Source organism: Scyliorhinus torazame, chromosome 8, assembly GCF_047496885.1.
Source record: "Scyliorhinus torazame isolate Kashiwa2021f chromosome 8, sScyTor2.1, whole genome shotgun sequence".
Lineage (NCBI taxonomy): Eukaryota > Metazoa > Chordata > Chondrichthyes > Carcharhiniformes > Scyliorhinidae > Scyliorhinus > Scyliorhinus torazame.
This window is the reverse complement of record NC_092714.1, coordinates 111,262,787-111,277,045: the sequence shown is the minus strand read 5'-3', so window position 1 is coordinate 111,277,045 and position 14,259 is coordinate 111,262,787. Positions and strand designations below refer to the sequence as shown.

General features: G+C 45.6%; 1 protein-coding gene across 5 annotated transcripts in view; it reads left to right on the top strand.

The window, feature by feature from the left end:
- Positions 1–14,259, top strand: part of LOC140428038 (transcription regulator protein BACH1-like) — a 101,716-nt gene that overhangs the window by 80,153 nt on the left and 7,304 nt on the right. For all 5 annotated transcript variants that reach the window (XM_072514022.1, XM_072514023.1, XM_072514021.1 and 2 more), the window contains one exon: positions 9,094–10,575. In XM_072514022.1, coding sequence (XP_072370123.1) covers positions 9,094–10,575 — 1,482 coding nt within the window. The remainder of the gene's footprint in view (positions 1–9,093; positions 10,576–14,259) is intronic.

Below are 14,259 nucleotides of genomic sequence, written 5' to 3'. Positions count from 1 at the left end.
GGGTAGCTTTTAAACAAAGTATTTGAAAGAACAATGTTTTTTGGTATGAAAGTATTTTACTTGTGAAGTTGTGTTAATGTGTCACTAGAATGCTTTCTGATTGCTATTCCAACAATTGGCATCAGCTAAGATGTTAACTTGGTACCTTGGTCTGTGGTATGAAGTTGTCATATTTGGAATATTTTGTTACTTTTCCACAAATAATTTGGAAAATTAACTTTTATAAAATGTTTTGAAACCTGGAATATTCTGGAAAAGCACCAAGATGTTGAAATTGCTGGGAAACAAATGGCAAGTTCACCACTCACAATTGTTAATGAGGTTTTTAAAAAAAAAAAAAGGCACAGCAATTTGTAAAAGGCAGAGTATGGCATGAGTTGCGAATCAGCACACATTGTGAGACTTTATTTATTTTTTCTTTTTATAAATTTAATGTTGTGATATTCACATCAGCATATCATGGTGCAATCACACACACAGTGATGGACAGGTAGTTGGACCAACCAGTGCACACACAACATCACAGCCAATCACCAGTGAGAGCGCACGCACTATAAAACAGGGAACACCACAGTTCCCGCTGATTCTACCAGGAGATATCTCAGAGCACAGAGCTCACAGCATGCCACTCAGATATAGACCATGTGCTGAGTGCCTTACTAAGATAGTGATAGGGCTGGGTCCACAGGTTAGCTGGTGAAGCACGTACCCAAGCCAGCAATTAGTAGTTGTCGTTGTTAAGACAATAAAACAGAGTTGTACCATCTGCAGCCGTGTCGGATCATTTGTACATCGGAACACCCAACACGACATGATACCAGTAGTGGAAGCTAACCAGCGACTGTGAGATCTAACTGCACCCTTTCAGAAATCCGCCATCCTGCTCCATGGAAAAAATCAGCCCGCTGCAGCTGCTCCGAATCGCTGGAAATCTTGGCGTCAACTGGAAGCTGTTTAAACAGCGCTTCCGGCACGGTGGCACAACGAACACCATGACATCACGACGTGCGGCAACTGTGGCACTGCCCACTTAAAGCGGCAATGTCCGGCCAAAGCGCGACAATGCCTCTGCTGTGGCAGGATGGGCCACTACGCTGCCTGCTGTCGAGCAGCCCAACCTGCCAACTTCGAACAATTCCGCCAGCCTCGCAGGGACGTGCGGGCGATTCAACCCCCCTACACTGAGTCATATCCTGATCGTATGCAGACCAGCGATACCGAAGACTGGGTGCTCTTCCGCGTTGCGGTAATCCACAAGAACCGGATGTCCCCAAGTCGGAACCACCAGCCGCTGCCAGTCCACAGCATTGATCCGGGCGATGAGTGGTGTGCCATCCTAACGGTCAACCGATCACAGATCACATTTCGCCTGGACACTGGTGCCTCCGCCAATCTCCTCGCATGGTCAGCCTTCCAGACCTTGAAGGTTAAACCACCGATTCTGCCATCCCACTGTCAGCTGGTTGACTACAATGGAAACGTCATCCCGGCCACGGGGTCCTGCCAGCTCGAGGTAACACACAACTTCCACAAAGCCACATTATCGTTTGAAATCGTTGGATCCTTGAAGGACTCTCTGTTAGGCGCACAGGCGTGCAAGATCCTCCCACCTCGTTCAACGGGTACACACTCTGTCTCCAGAAGGCACGTCCGATTTCCCGGATGCTGACTTTAGGGCGCAGCTCCACGCACTCCTCGCGCGCAACCAGGAGGTTTTCGAGAGCATGGACACACTGCCCATCACGTACAAAATATGGCTCTAACCGGGTGCCACCCCAGTCATTCACGCACCTCGTAGGATCCCAGCACCACTCAAGGACTGCCTCAAACAGCAGCTGCAGGACCAAGAAGTGCTTTCCCGGGTCACGGAGCCAATGCCATGGGTCAGCTCCATGGTGTGCGTCAAGAAGCCCTCAGGCGAGCTCCGGATCTGTATCGACCCAAAAGATTTGAATTACAACATTATGAGGGAACACTACCCCATACCCAAACGAGAAGAAATCACGAGCGAAATGGCTCGGGAAAAAATATTCACCAAGCTTGATGCCTCAAAGGTCTTTTGGCAGATTCAATTGGATCAGTCCAGCAGGAAGCTGTGCACTTTCAACACTCCATTTGGCAGATACTGCTACAATAGGATGCCATTCGGCATCATCTTGGCCTCCGAGGTGTTCCATCGCATCATGGAACAGATGATGGAGGGCATCGAAGGGGTACGCGTCTACGTAGACGACGTTATCATCTGGTCCACCACACCACAGGAGCACATCAGTCGTCTCCAGCGTGTCTTTGCACGGATACGAGATCAGGGCCTGCGCCTCAACTGAGCCAAGTGCTCTTTTGACCAGACTGAGCTAAAGTTTTGGGGGGACCACATCTACCGGTTGGGTGTGCGGCCGGATGCCGACAAAGTGGCAGCCATCGCAGCCATGCAGCAGCCGTCAGACAAGAAGGCAGTGCTGTGCTTTCTCAGGATGGTCAACTTCCTGGGGAAGTTCATTCCTAACCTTGCTTCGCACACGACTGCTCTTCGCCATCTGGTCAAAAAGACAACGGAATTCCAGTGGCTGCCCGCACACCAGAATGAATGGGAGGAGCTCAAGGTCAAGCTCACCACTGCCTTGGTACTGGCGTTTTTCAATACCACACGGGAAACAAAGATCTCAACTGACGCCAGCCAGTCCGGCATTGGGGCGGTACTCCTGCAAAGGGACGACACCGCATCATGGGCCCCGGCCGCCTATGCGTCGCGGGCCATGACCCCCACAGAACAGCGCTAGGCGCAGATTGAGGAGGAGTGCCTAGGCCTGTTGACTGGCATCGACAAGTTTCACGATTATGTATATGGTCTTCCGCAGTTCACTGGAGACCGACCATCACGCCCTGGTCGGCATCATTCAGAAGGACCTCAACGCCATGACCCTTCGCCTCCATCGCATTCTGCTCAAGCTCCGGAGGTACGACTTCCAACTTGTCTACGCCCCGGGGAAGGATCTCATCATCGCAGATGCTCGGTCCAGGGCGGTCAACACACCGCCCGACTCTGAGGGGTTCGTTTGTCAGGTCGGCGCACACGTAGCCTTCACATCGGCCAATCTGCCGGCTACTGATGCACGTCTGGCCCACATTCGCCGTGAGACTGCGGCTGACCCCCTTTATACAGCGTGTAATGCGCCACATGACGGAAGGGTGGCTCAAGGGGCAGTGCCCACAATTTTACAATGCCCGGGACGACTTGGCCGTCATTGATGATGTCCTCTTGAAGTTGGACCGGATCGTGATCCCACACAGCATGCACCGGCTTGTCCTCGAACAACTGCACGAAGGCCATCTCGGTGTTGAAAAGTGCAGGCGGAGGGCCCGAGAGGCTGTGTACTGGCCGGGCATCAGCGACGACATCGCCAACATGGTGCTCAACTGCCCCATCTGCCAAAGATTTCAGCCGGCGCAACCCCCTGAGACACTTCAGCCCCATAAATTGGTCAGGTCCCCCTGGGCAAAGGTGGGCGTGGACCTCTTTCATGCGCTCAGCAGGGACTACATTATTCTGATTGACTACTTCTCAAGTTATCCGGAGGTCATACGCCTGCACGACACAACATCATCAGCTGTCATCCGGGTATGCAAAGAAACCTTTGCTCGCCATGGAATTTCCCTCACCGTCATGTCTGACAACGGGCCTTGCTTTGCGAGCCAAGAATGGTCTTCCTTTGCCACTTCATACAACTTCACACACGTGACATCCAGTCCCTTGCATCCTCAGTCGAATGGCAAGGCGGAAAAGGACGTCCACATTGTGAAGCGGCTCCTCTGCAAGGCTGCTGATGCCGGATCTGACTTCTGTTTAGCCCTGCTGGCCTATCGCTCGGCCCCACTGTCCACAGGCCTCTCGCCAGCCCAGCTGTTGATGGGTCGCACCCTCAGGACCACTGTGCCATCCATTCATGTTCCTGACCCTGACCATGCTCCAGTATTGCGAAGGATGCAACAACAGCATGCTCAGCAGAAGGTTGCACATGACGCTCGGGCGACTGATCTTCCTGTCCTGGCGCCTGGAAACAACGTACGCATACACCTACTGGAGGGTGGCTGGTCGGCAACCGCAGAGGTTCTCCGCCACGTTGCTCCCCGCTCATTCCTGGTTCGCATGCCTGATGGCCCCATTCGCCGCTGTAATCGGCGGGCACTTCGTCTGGTTCCGCGCTCGCTAAGAGATCATGCACCTGTTCTCCCATGCCGCGCCCTCCTGTTGTCCCTGATGTCGACTTTGTTGAGCTTGCTGCCACTCTGCCTCTTCCTCTCTCGCCTGTGGCCAGGCCCATTCCTCAGCCGGTGGATCCTAACCCACCTTTGAGGCGGTCAACCCGAATTTGTCGCCTGAGAGACTTGACTTATGAGCCTGTTAGCACATTGGACTCACAGAATTGTTTTACAGTACTGTTAACTAGTTTCTTTTCTTATCGTTCATTGTTCCAGAAGTTTTCTTTCGTCGTTTGTTGATTGCATTTGTTCTGTTATTGGTACAACCTCGTTGCTCTGTTGCACCTGACACCTTCCTCTGTATATAGTTTAGCCTCCTGTACATGTTGTAAATATTGCACTCACATACTCAGATGCACTCAGTGCACATTCCTATTTATTAGTATGTAGGCACATATCCTTGTGAAAGGGGGGGATGTCATGATATCCACATCAGCATATCATGGTGCAATCACACACACACTGATGGACAGGTAGTTGGACCAACCAGCACACACACAACATCGCAGCCAATCACCAGTGAGAGCACACGCACTATAAAACAGGGAACACCACAGTTCCCGCTCATTCTACCAGGAGATAGCTCAGAGCACAGAGCTCACAGCGTGCCACTCAGAGATAGACCATGTGCTGAGTGCCTCACTAGGATAGTGATAGGGCTGGGTCCACAGGTTAGCTGGTGAAGCACGTACCCAAGCCAGCAGTTAGTAGTTGTCGTTGTTAAGACAATAAAACAGAGTTGTACCATCTGCAGCCGTGTTGGATCATTTATAGAATTTACAGCGCAGAAGGAGGCCATTTGGCCCATCGAGTCTGCACCGGCTCTTGGAAAGAGCACCCTACCCAAGGTCAACACCTCCACCCTATCCCCATAACCCAGTAACCCCACCCAACGCTAAGGGAAAATTTGGACATTAAGGGCAATTTATCATGGCCAATCCACCTAACCCGCACATCTTTGGACTGTGGGAGGAAACCGGAGCACCAGGAGGAAACCCATGCACACACGGGGAGGATGTGCAGACTCCGCACAGACAGTGACCCAAGCTGGAATCGAACCTGGGACCCTGGAGCTGTGAAGCAATTGTGCTATCCACAATGCTGCCGTGCTGCCCCAATTTGTGCATCGGAATACCCAACATGACATTTAAGAGTACCCAATTGTTTTTTTCCAATTATGAGGCGATTTAACATGGCCAATCCACCTACTCTGCACATCTTTGGGTTGTGGGGGTGAGACCCATGCAGCCAATGGGGAGAATGTGCAAACTGCACATGGACAGTGACCGGAGCCGAGAGCAAACAGTGCTAACCGCTGCGCCACCGTGCCGCCCATTGATAGGATGTTTATGCTGCTCTACCAATGTTGCAAACCAGCTCAACATTGACTTTCTCATGAGTGTCAAGAAATTGTCAGATTTGCCCCATAAAAGGAACAATTGAAACAAAAATTTCAGTCCTGCAGATAGTAAATTGTTCTGTAGGTTTTCAGAATGTACTTTTTTATTTCACTTATTTTCCTCTCCTTCTCTTTCCACCCAATTTTTCCTCTGTTTCTCTGTGTATCTATTTTGTCTCTTAATTCATCCTATTTCCAATATTCTGTTACATTATCTTCAAATTTCATTGGTTAAGGAGATAGACCATTGATCCCAATGTGCATGAGGTATCTATCTGCTCATATTTCCCGCAATTCACACTACAGATGGAATACGATTTGAGGGGTAATGTTTACTGCGAGTTGTGCTGTTCCAGCAAATTCGGAGCCATTAGATGGTCAAAATGCAAATGAGTTAAACTTTGCTCCTTTGCTATTAACCATAAATAATAAAAAGATCTGAAGAATAACTTGTCCTGAAAGATGCTTTGTAATGCCTTGGAGCATCCCACGGCAACTAGTTAAGTACTTTTGAAGTGTACTGTTGAGATGTAATGTAGGATAGTAATTCTTAACTTTCATGATATGAAACTTCTCCGATCCACTCAGTGAGATCTTGACAGTTGCAGTTCTTGGGGCTGTCACTGGGTGGCAGCATCTATCTGGATCCAATCACTGATATTGAGCATCAACTTTAGTTCCTAGAAACATCAAAATGTCTGGCACAGAAGGATGCCAATTGGCCCATCGTGTCTAAAGCTGGTTGTGAACCCTTGCTGTAGGACCCTCAACAGGCAATTTGCAGGCAAACAGCAGTGATATAGATTAAAAGCAAATTCCTGCGGATGCTGGAATCTGAAACAAAAAAATGAAAACGCTAGACTATCTCAGCAGGTCTGACTGCATCTGTGGAGATAGAACGGAGCTAACGTTCCAGGTCTGGATGACTCTTTGTCAAAGAGGATTCCTCGAGACTCAGCATTAATTCAGTTCTCTCTCCACAGATGCTGTAAGACTTGCTGAGATTGTCTGGCATTTTCTGCTCTTGTTGGTGATATAGATTTAGTGGCCATCAAAAACTTTTGTTGAATGGTTCCTTTTCAAATGGATTAGTAATTACCGACCCTCGTCTGAATTACAATTTTATGTGATAGTTATAATATCAATTGCAGTGTAGGAAAACACTTTTTAATAATACTTTTAAGATGCTTTTATGAAAACAGATATATTTACTCACACGTAACAAACCAGTGAAAAGGCCGTACCACCTTCTTACTGGAGAGTCCATCCTTGTCAGGAGTCCAGATAGGAGTACTGGGAGATAATACCAGAAGAGCCCAGAGCGAGCATTCGAGGAGCAAGGGATAACAGGAGAATGAGGGTGACAGAGCAGTCTCTAGCCGTTGTTCACTGACTCACTCTTGACCATGGCACCTACCTGTGGCCTGAACCTGTGTTGCAGATCCCTGTTTGAAACCGCTGACTTAGATGACAAGATATATGTTTCAGATGTTGGTTGAGGGAATGATGTGGGCCAAGAAAACAGGTGAATGCTCTTCTATTTATGCCATTGTAGCATTTACATCCACCTGAGCAAGCAGACAAGGACTCTGTTTAATATCCCATCAGAAAATGTGCAATATAAGTCTGTCTCAGCAGCTAATAAATACCTCACTCTTATGTGTTGGAAAGTCTCTGCTCCTTTTGGCTATGAGAAGGAGGTTTTAAAAAGGGAGAACTTGTCAGTAGGGCTTTAAAAATACAAGGTCAGTCATATCCAGAAAAGGCTGTTGATCGTGGCAAGGAGTTATCCACAAAAACGTGCTGCAGATTGGCACATTCCAAGATCCTGGACTACATAACTGAAGGGACGTACTAAGGCTTGGTGCTACTGCAAAATGTCAACGGGGAAAGGGCACTCCTCAGATCCACCTACTATAGTATAACGAGGGGCTGGAAACTGTCCAAAACCCTTCAGGTGATATCTTGATCCTATCTTGAAATATATATTGTCAATATCATCAAAGCTGATCTAGTGCATACATATTGTGGGATTCTGAATGACGTGTTTGCAACATGAATGTCTTGGAGCACTGCGAGACGTTGAGACAAACCCAGACATACACATCAGTAAGCTTGATGGATTAGTCACCCTTAAGTGTGACTATATCAACAAAATGCACAAGATTCTTTCTGACTGTTCCAAGTGCATATCCTTTGGACCTGCCACTCGCCATGACTGGGCAGTATTGTTTGAAAATGAGTTTAAAAAAAAAAAAAACTCTAGCTGGAATTGTGTAAGAATGATGAGCTGCTGCGTGATATATATGATTGAGTTCGTCCTCATGGCTCACTGCATCCGTGTATGTATGGACTCTTACTGGGCTCCATCCTGCCCTCAAATTCATCTTCAAAATGGAGTAGTCAAATTAATTCTTTCGTTCTACATACCTGCCAAGGATTTTTTACCATGGTCTACCACCAGCCTTCACTGGTCAATACATATACAGTCCCGCATGCTATAAGATCCCTTATCGGCAATTTTGTTAATAGGGCCTGAGTCATTTGCTCACCATGCAAGCTTGATGCTGAAACAGGGCATTAAAGGCACTCTGCAGGATAATGGCTACCCTAATCAGATCATTTTGTGTTGTATATCATACAAACTCATGAATGGACTTGAGGCTGTCACCTTCGCCCCTGGAAAATGCCCAGTCTACCTATGATTACCCTGCCAGGGCAAGATATCTCAAAATATGAGATGCCAGCGTTGAACTGGGGTGAGCACAGTAAGAAGTCTTACCACACCAGGTTAAAGTCCAACAGGTTTGTTTCAAATCACTAGCTTTCGGAGCACTGCTCCTTCCTCAGGTGAATCATTTAATATTTAAGCAATAGGTGAAGTTACCTATTTTTATGCTGTGACTGTGCAGTAGCTTTGAACATGACGGGGAAAAATATCTGGGCCGAACCCCATTTGAAACTGCTTGCTTTGTTTGTGGCAAATGCTATTCAGTCCTTTTTGCATTTGAAGCCAAACGGAGAAGAGGGTGTGCCATTTTGATTTATGACCATTAAAGATCTGTGAATGCTTTTCATAACATTGCCTCCTTTTGAAATATTTTCTAAAGCACCTCTCTCGTGAAGTGATTTGCTTTTTATTTTTTTGTTCCATTCCAGTTTTGTCGCCATAAATCTTTGGTCAATTGCGTAATTGGTCACAGGTGACCTTTTGTTCCGTGTAATTAAAATGAGCTTCGTAAGTGCACTTGACTTGGTGCATGATCAATTTGTAATAAAGAACTGTCAAAGATATAGTAGAGTATGTATAATGCACTTGGCCGATAGACATAAGTTGACAAAGTAGTCCTTTTTTTGGCTTTATTTTGAACTGGATTTTGTGTGGATTGTGCTAAAGTCTAGATTTCTTAAATGGTTGTCTTTTGTTTTATCAGGTTACAGTTAAAGGTTTTGCACCGCTTCTTCAGTTTGCGTACACTGCCAAGCTTCTTTTGAACAAAGAAAATGTGTTGGATGTCTGTAGAAGTGTAGAATTTCTTGGAATTCATAATATTGAAAAAAACTGTTTCAGCTTTCTTCAAGCCAGACTTTTTGGAAAGGAGAGAGATCATACAGGATTTCCAAGAAAGACATGTTGTACATCTAGTTGTCAGAAAACAAATCTAAAAATTCCTGTTGGTGACAATGAAAATTCAGAAGCTGATGATGATGTGGAAGAATTTCTTGAATCTGAAAATCCCAAGAGTCCTTGTCCCAAATTACGTAAATGCGTTGAGGTTGGGAAAATTTGTCCAAAGGTTCAAAATGAAGCCACGGAGGTCAAGTATTCTTGTTTGAAACCGAGCGAATGGGCTAGTTCCTCTCTCTGCCCCAAATACCGAAAATTTCAGTTAGCCTGTGGGAAGGAAAGACTGACATCATGTGGTAATAAGTTGTCAGTGCCAAATTCTTCATTAGAGCAAATACTTTCAAAACAGCAAATTGAATCTTGTCAAAGCCTTGCGTTCCCCCTCGAGTCAGAGGATGAGCGTGCAAACCTTATTGAAAAAGATAGTGATAGCACATCTATGGAGGGGGAAGGTGGAGTCTGTGATGAAGAGAACATTGAAGCGAGGAAGCAAATGAATACAAGCTATCCATTATCACAAGATTCTACAGCTGAAGAAACGCAAGGGCCATCACCACAAAATATCTCAGGTATTCAACTAAGTTGCACTGGGGAGCATTATGACTTGCCTTGTTCTCAGGCAGAGCCATTTGTCCCTTTAATGTTGCAGTATGAAAGTCTCCAAAAGAACGGTGCTCCTCCTGCAAATACTGAAGAAACAAAAATCGAAATTAGTCGGGGATGTGATCAGCCAAATACTTCAGAAAGAGCAGGTGGAGACTCTGAGAGGAAATCAGTTATTTTTAGCTCGGGTTACTCAAAGAGACCAGAGAATTCCATTGCAGTTTCCAGTGGACGAAGCATTGTGGAAAGGGAGGTGGCAGAACACTTAGCAAAAGGATTCTGGAGTGAACTTTGTGGCGCACAGTCTAACTGTGAGGCTGAATCGTTTGTTAAAGAGAGAAGTTGTGCAGGACAATTCAATTTGGACAGAATTTCTCAATGCCCACAGTTTTCTACCGAGCCTTGCCAAACTCTTGAAGGAAGCTCGCAAAGTTCTTTCTTATTGCACTACACCTCTTCTGCATCACACTTGCCTGAGTCTACTTATAGCTCTTTGAAGTGCCCATTTGCATATGATACTGGAAATTCTGTGTGTTCCAGCAGCTCAGGTATAGAGGAGCTTGAAAGCGACCAGGGACAGCAACAAGACAAATATGACACATGTACAACAAACTCAGGAGATGAATTTGGGTCAGAATCCGAGGACGACAGTGAGTCATGTTCTGCCAGAGAACAAGAATGTGAGGTAAGAAAATTGAAATACAATTATCAAGCCGTTGAATTTTTAAAATAAATTTATACCCAATTCATTGTTTCCAATTAAGGGGTAATTTAGCATGGCCAATCCACCTACCCTGCACATCTTTGGGTTGTGGGGGCGAAACCCACACAAACACGGAGAGTATGTGCAAACTCCACACTGAGTGTGACCCAGGGCCAGGATTGAACCTGGGACCTCGGTGCCATGAGGCAGCAGTGCTAACCATTGCACCACCTTACCGCCCATCATGCAGTTGACTTAATACAGTATTATATCACTGGAAAAGATGGTGAAAAGATTTTTTGAAGTTACGATATTATGGTGAAATAATAAGAAAACATGCAAACCTTACTGGAATGCAAGATGGCACAGTGGTTAGCACAGTTGCTTCACAGCTCCAGGGTCCCAGGTTCGATTCCCGGCTTGGGTCACTGTCTGTGCGGAGTCTGCATGCTCTCCGTGTCTGCGTTGGTTTCCTCTGGGTGCTCCGGTTTCCTCCCACAGTCCAAAGATGTGCAGGTTGGGTGAATTGGCCATGCCAAATTGCCCTTTGTGTCCCAAAAGGTTAGGTGGGGTTACTGGGTTACAGGGATAGGGTGGAGGTGTGGGCTTGGGTAGGGTGCTCTTTCCAAGAGCCGGTGCAGACTTGATGGTCCGAATGGCCTCCTTCTGCACTGCAAATTATATGTCTAAATACACATCTTGCTATATTGTTCGTCATCTCCTCTCTGAATCTTTACTTTAAAGTTCAGCATAACGTGTTGGGATACAAGTCTCTCTCCTTTCTGATTCGTAAGGGCGTACAGTTGAACGTCTTTAGTTTGAAGTAAATCTAATTGATTCAGAAGGAGGAAAAGAGTGAATTGCTATTTACTGTTTTTACCATTTGTAATAATTTTGGGAGGTGCTGACTGAAAGGCCAAGCTGGCTTATTTTAAACTGAAAATAAAGTCACTACCCTGACACACAAAACAAACATTCTAGCCCAGGACTCTCTGGAAGTACCTGTCTGGGAGCTAAATTTAAATGTCCTGCTAAAGAGCCCCAGCTGGGTGGGCCTCTGCCTGCACACCGTGGGAACTCTATTCTATGAAGCCCACGGGGAGATAAATCAGCAATCTCCCCAACACCGTTGGGACAGTTTTCCAAGAAAATGCAGGAGATGTGACACCTGCTGTTTCACCTCCTTTGACCTCTTTTTACCAAGCCCCAAACGCTCCTTCCAGGTGAGACAGTTATTTACATGTACTTCACTCAATTTGGTCTACTATAATCGCTGCTCATAATGTGGTCTCATCTACACTGGGGTGATCAAACACATTACTTTACCACTTTGCAGAACATCTATGCCCAGTATATAAGTGTGGCCCTGAACTTGAGGTCACCTGTCATTTTAATTTTCCACCTTGCTCTTCTGCTGATAGCTCAGTCATAGAAGCACAGAAAAAGTGCAGATCTGTGGCCTGCACTGTTCCAGTGAAGCTCAATGTAAGCTTGAGGAATAGCACCTCATCATTTGATTAGGCACTTTACAGTCTTCTGGACTCAACACTGAGCTCAACAATTTCAGACTATAAGCTCTGCATCCTCACCCCACTTTGTGTTTCCATTTCTTTGCATTCTTTGATTATTCTCTTTTCACTTTCAGTCAACAGCATAACTCTTCTCATCACATCTTTGTTTCTTTTCTGGTCCCATAACCATTCCATTTGACCCTATCCTGCCTTCCACTCTCTCTCAGACGTTCCATTTGTATTGTCCCACCACCTGTTGCTTAAAACCAGTTACTTTTCCTTGTTCTAATGAAAGAGCATCAGCCTGAATGTTAATTCTTTCTCTTTGTACAGATGCTGCCTGCCCTGAGTATTTCCAGGATATTCTGTTTGTATTTCAGATTTCCAGCATCTGTACTGGAGGAGGCCATTCGGCCCATCGAGTCTGCACCTACTCACTTAAGCCCTCACTTCCACCCTATCCCCCTAACTCATTACCCCTCCTAACCTTTTTGGTCACTAAGGACAATTTATCATGGCCAATCCACCTACCTGCACGTCTTTGGATTGTGGGAGGAAACCGGAGCATCCGGAGGAAACCCACGCAGACACGGGGAGAACTTGCAGACTCTGCACAGACAGTGACCCAGCAGGGAATCGAACCTGGGACCCTGGCGCTGTGAAGCCACAGTGCCATCCACTTGTGCTACTGTGCTAGTATGGGTTGAACGGTGATAGACAATGGCAGGATGGTGGATTTTTTTTTTTTTTTAAAGTGTTTTTATTAGGTTTTATACATGGGAAGATGGAGTTAAGGCCAGGATGAGATCAGCCATGATCAAATAGCGGAGCAGACTCGATGGGCCAAATGGCCTAATTCTGTTCCTTTATAATAATAATAATCTTTATTATTGTCACAAGTCGGCTTATATTAACACTGCAATGACGTTACTGTGAAAATCCCCTAGTCGCCACATTCTGGAGCCTGTTCGGATGCACAGGGAGAATTCAGAATGTCCAATTCACCTAACAAGCACATCTTTTGGGACTTGTGGGAGCACCCGGAGGAAACCCACGCAGACACTGGGAGAACGTGCAGACTGCGCACAGACAGTGACCCAAGCAAAAATCAACTGTGCCATGGCGCTGTGAAGCAACTGAGCTAACCACTGTGCTACCGTGCCGCCCATCTTACGAAATTATGGCAACCTGGACACTCCTACCTTCCTGCAACATCTTCGCACCATCTTCCTGTGTTTCGTTGGAGTTTCTGAAGAAAAATGTGGTTAAACAAATTTAATCAATGATTTACAATATCTGGAAAAATACAGATGCACCTCCACAGCTAAGCATGAAAACACTAATGAGCTCTTAATAAATACAAGTGCACACTATTACCATAAAACATTGTCCCTGATGTGTTGCATAGAATAAAACCGTGTTCTCTGACCAATCACAAGCAGTTCCATGGCAGGCCCACTCGTACACATTTCTTGCTTCACTCCTTAAACACATTAAAGCCTCTATCATATGATCATCTCTATTTTGAGCAAAGTTTGAACTATATGAAGCCTTTGGTATCCAAACTGTAACCCATGAATCACAATTGGCCTGGGGCCCTGGTAATGCAGCCCTTCATCCCAGGCAGCTCCATTCTTTTTCTAATTTTTGTTTGCATCCACTGGGTTGTCCTGTTTGAATTTTATGGATCTGGAAGTTTAGAAAAATTGTTCTTAATACTGCATCATTGGTAAATAAATCTGTTAACTTGTATTATGCCATCAAAAGCAATTGCAAATTTTTGAAAAAAATAGCATTTGATTACTTCCTATGTTAATTCCTTCAATATTTTACAGAAATAATATGTAAACTTAATATTGGGAAGAAATTGGAAAACAGGAATGCAAATGAAATTTGAAGTCTGGAGACTGGGTGAATGGTTTTATGTGTTTAAAAGAGGTATTGATATAGTAAAATTATCTTCATTATGACTCGTGTTTTCCCTCCAGAGTGTTCAGTTAACCCAAAATGAATTTTTGTCAGGAAGCAGTGTGAGGAGAATAGCTTTCTGTAACCTGAGGGTTATTATTCTGATCTAAACCAAGGGTGTACACCTGCTAAATGGTTTGCATTGTACATGTAGATTGGAATTTTAAGAGTTTTAAAAAATAGTTAA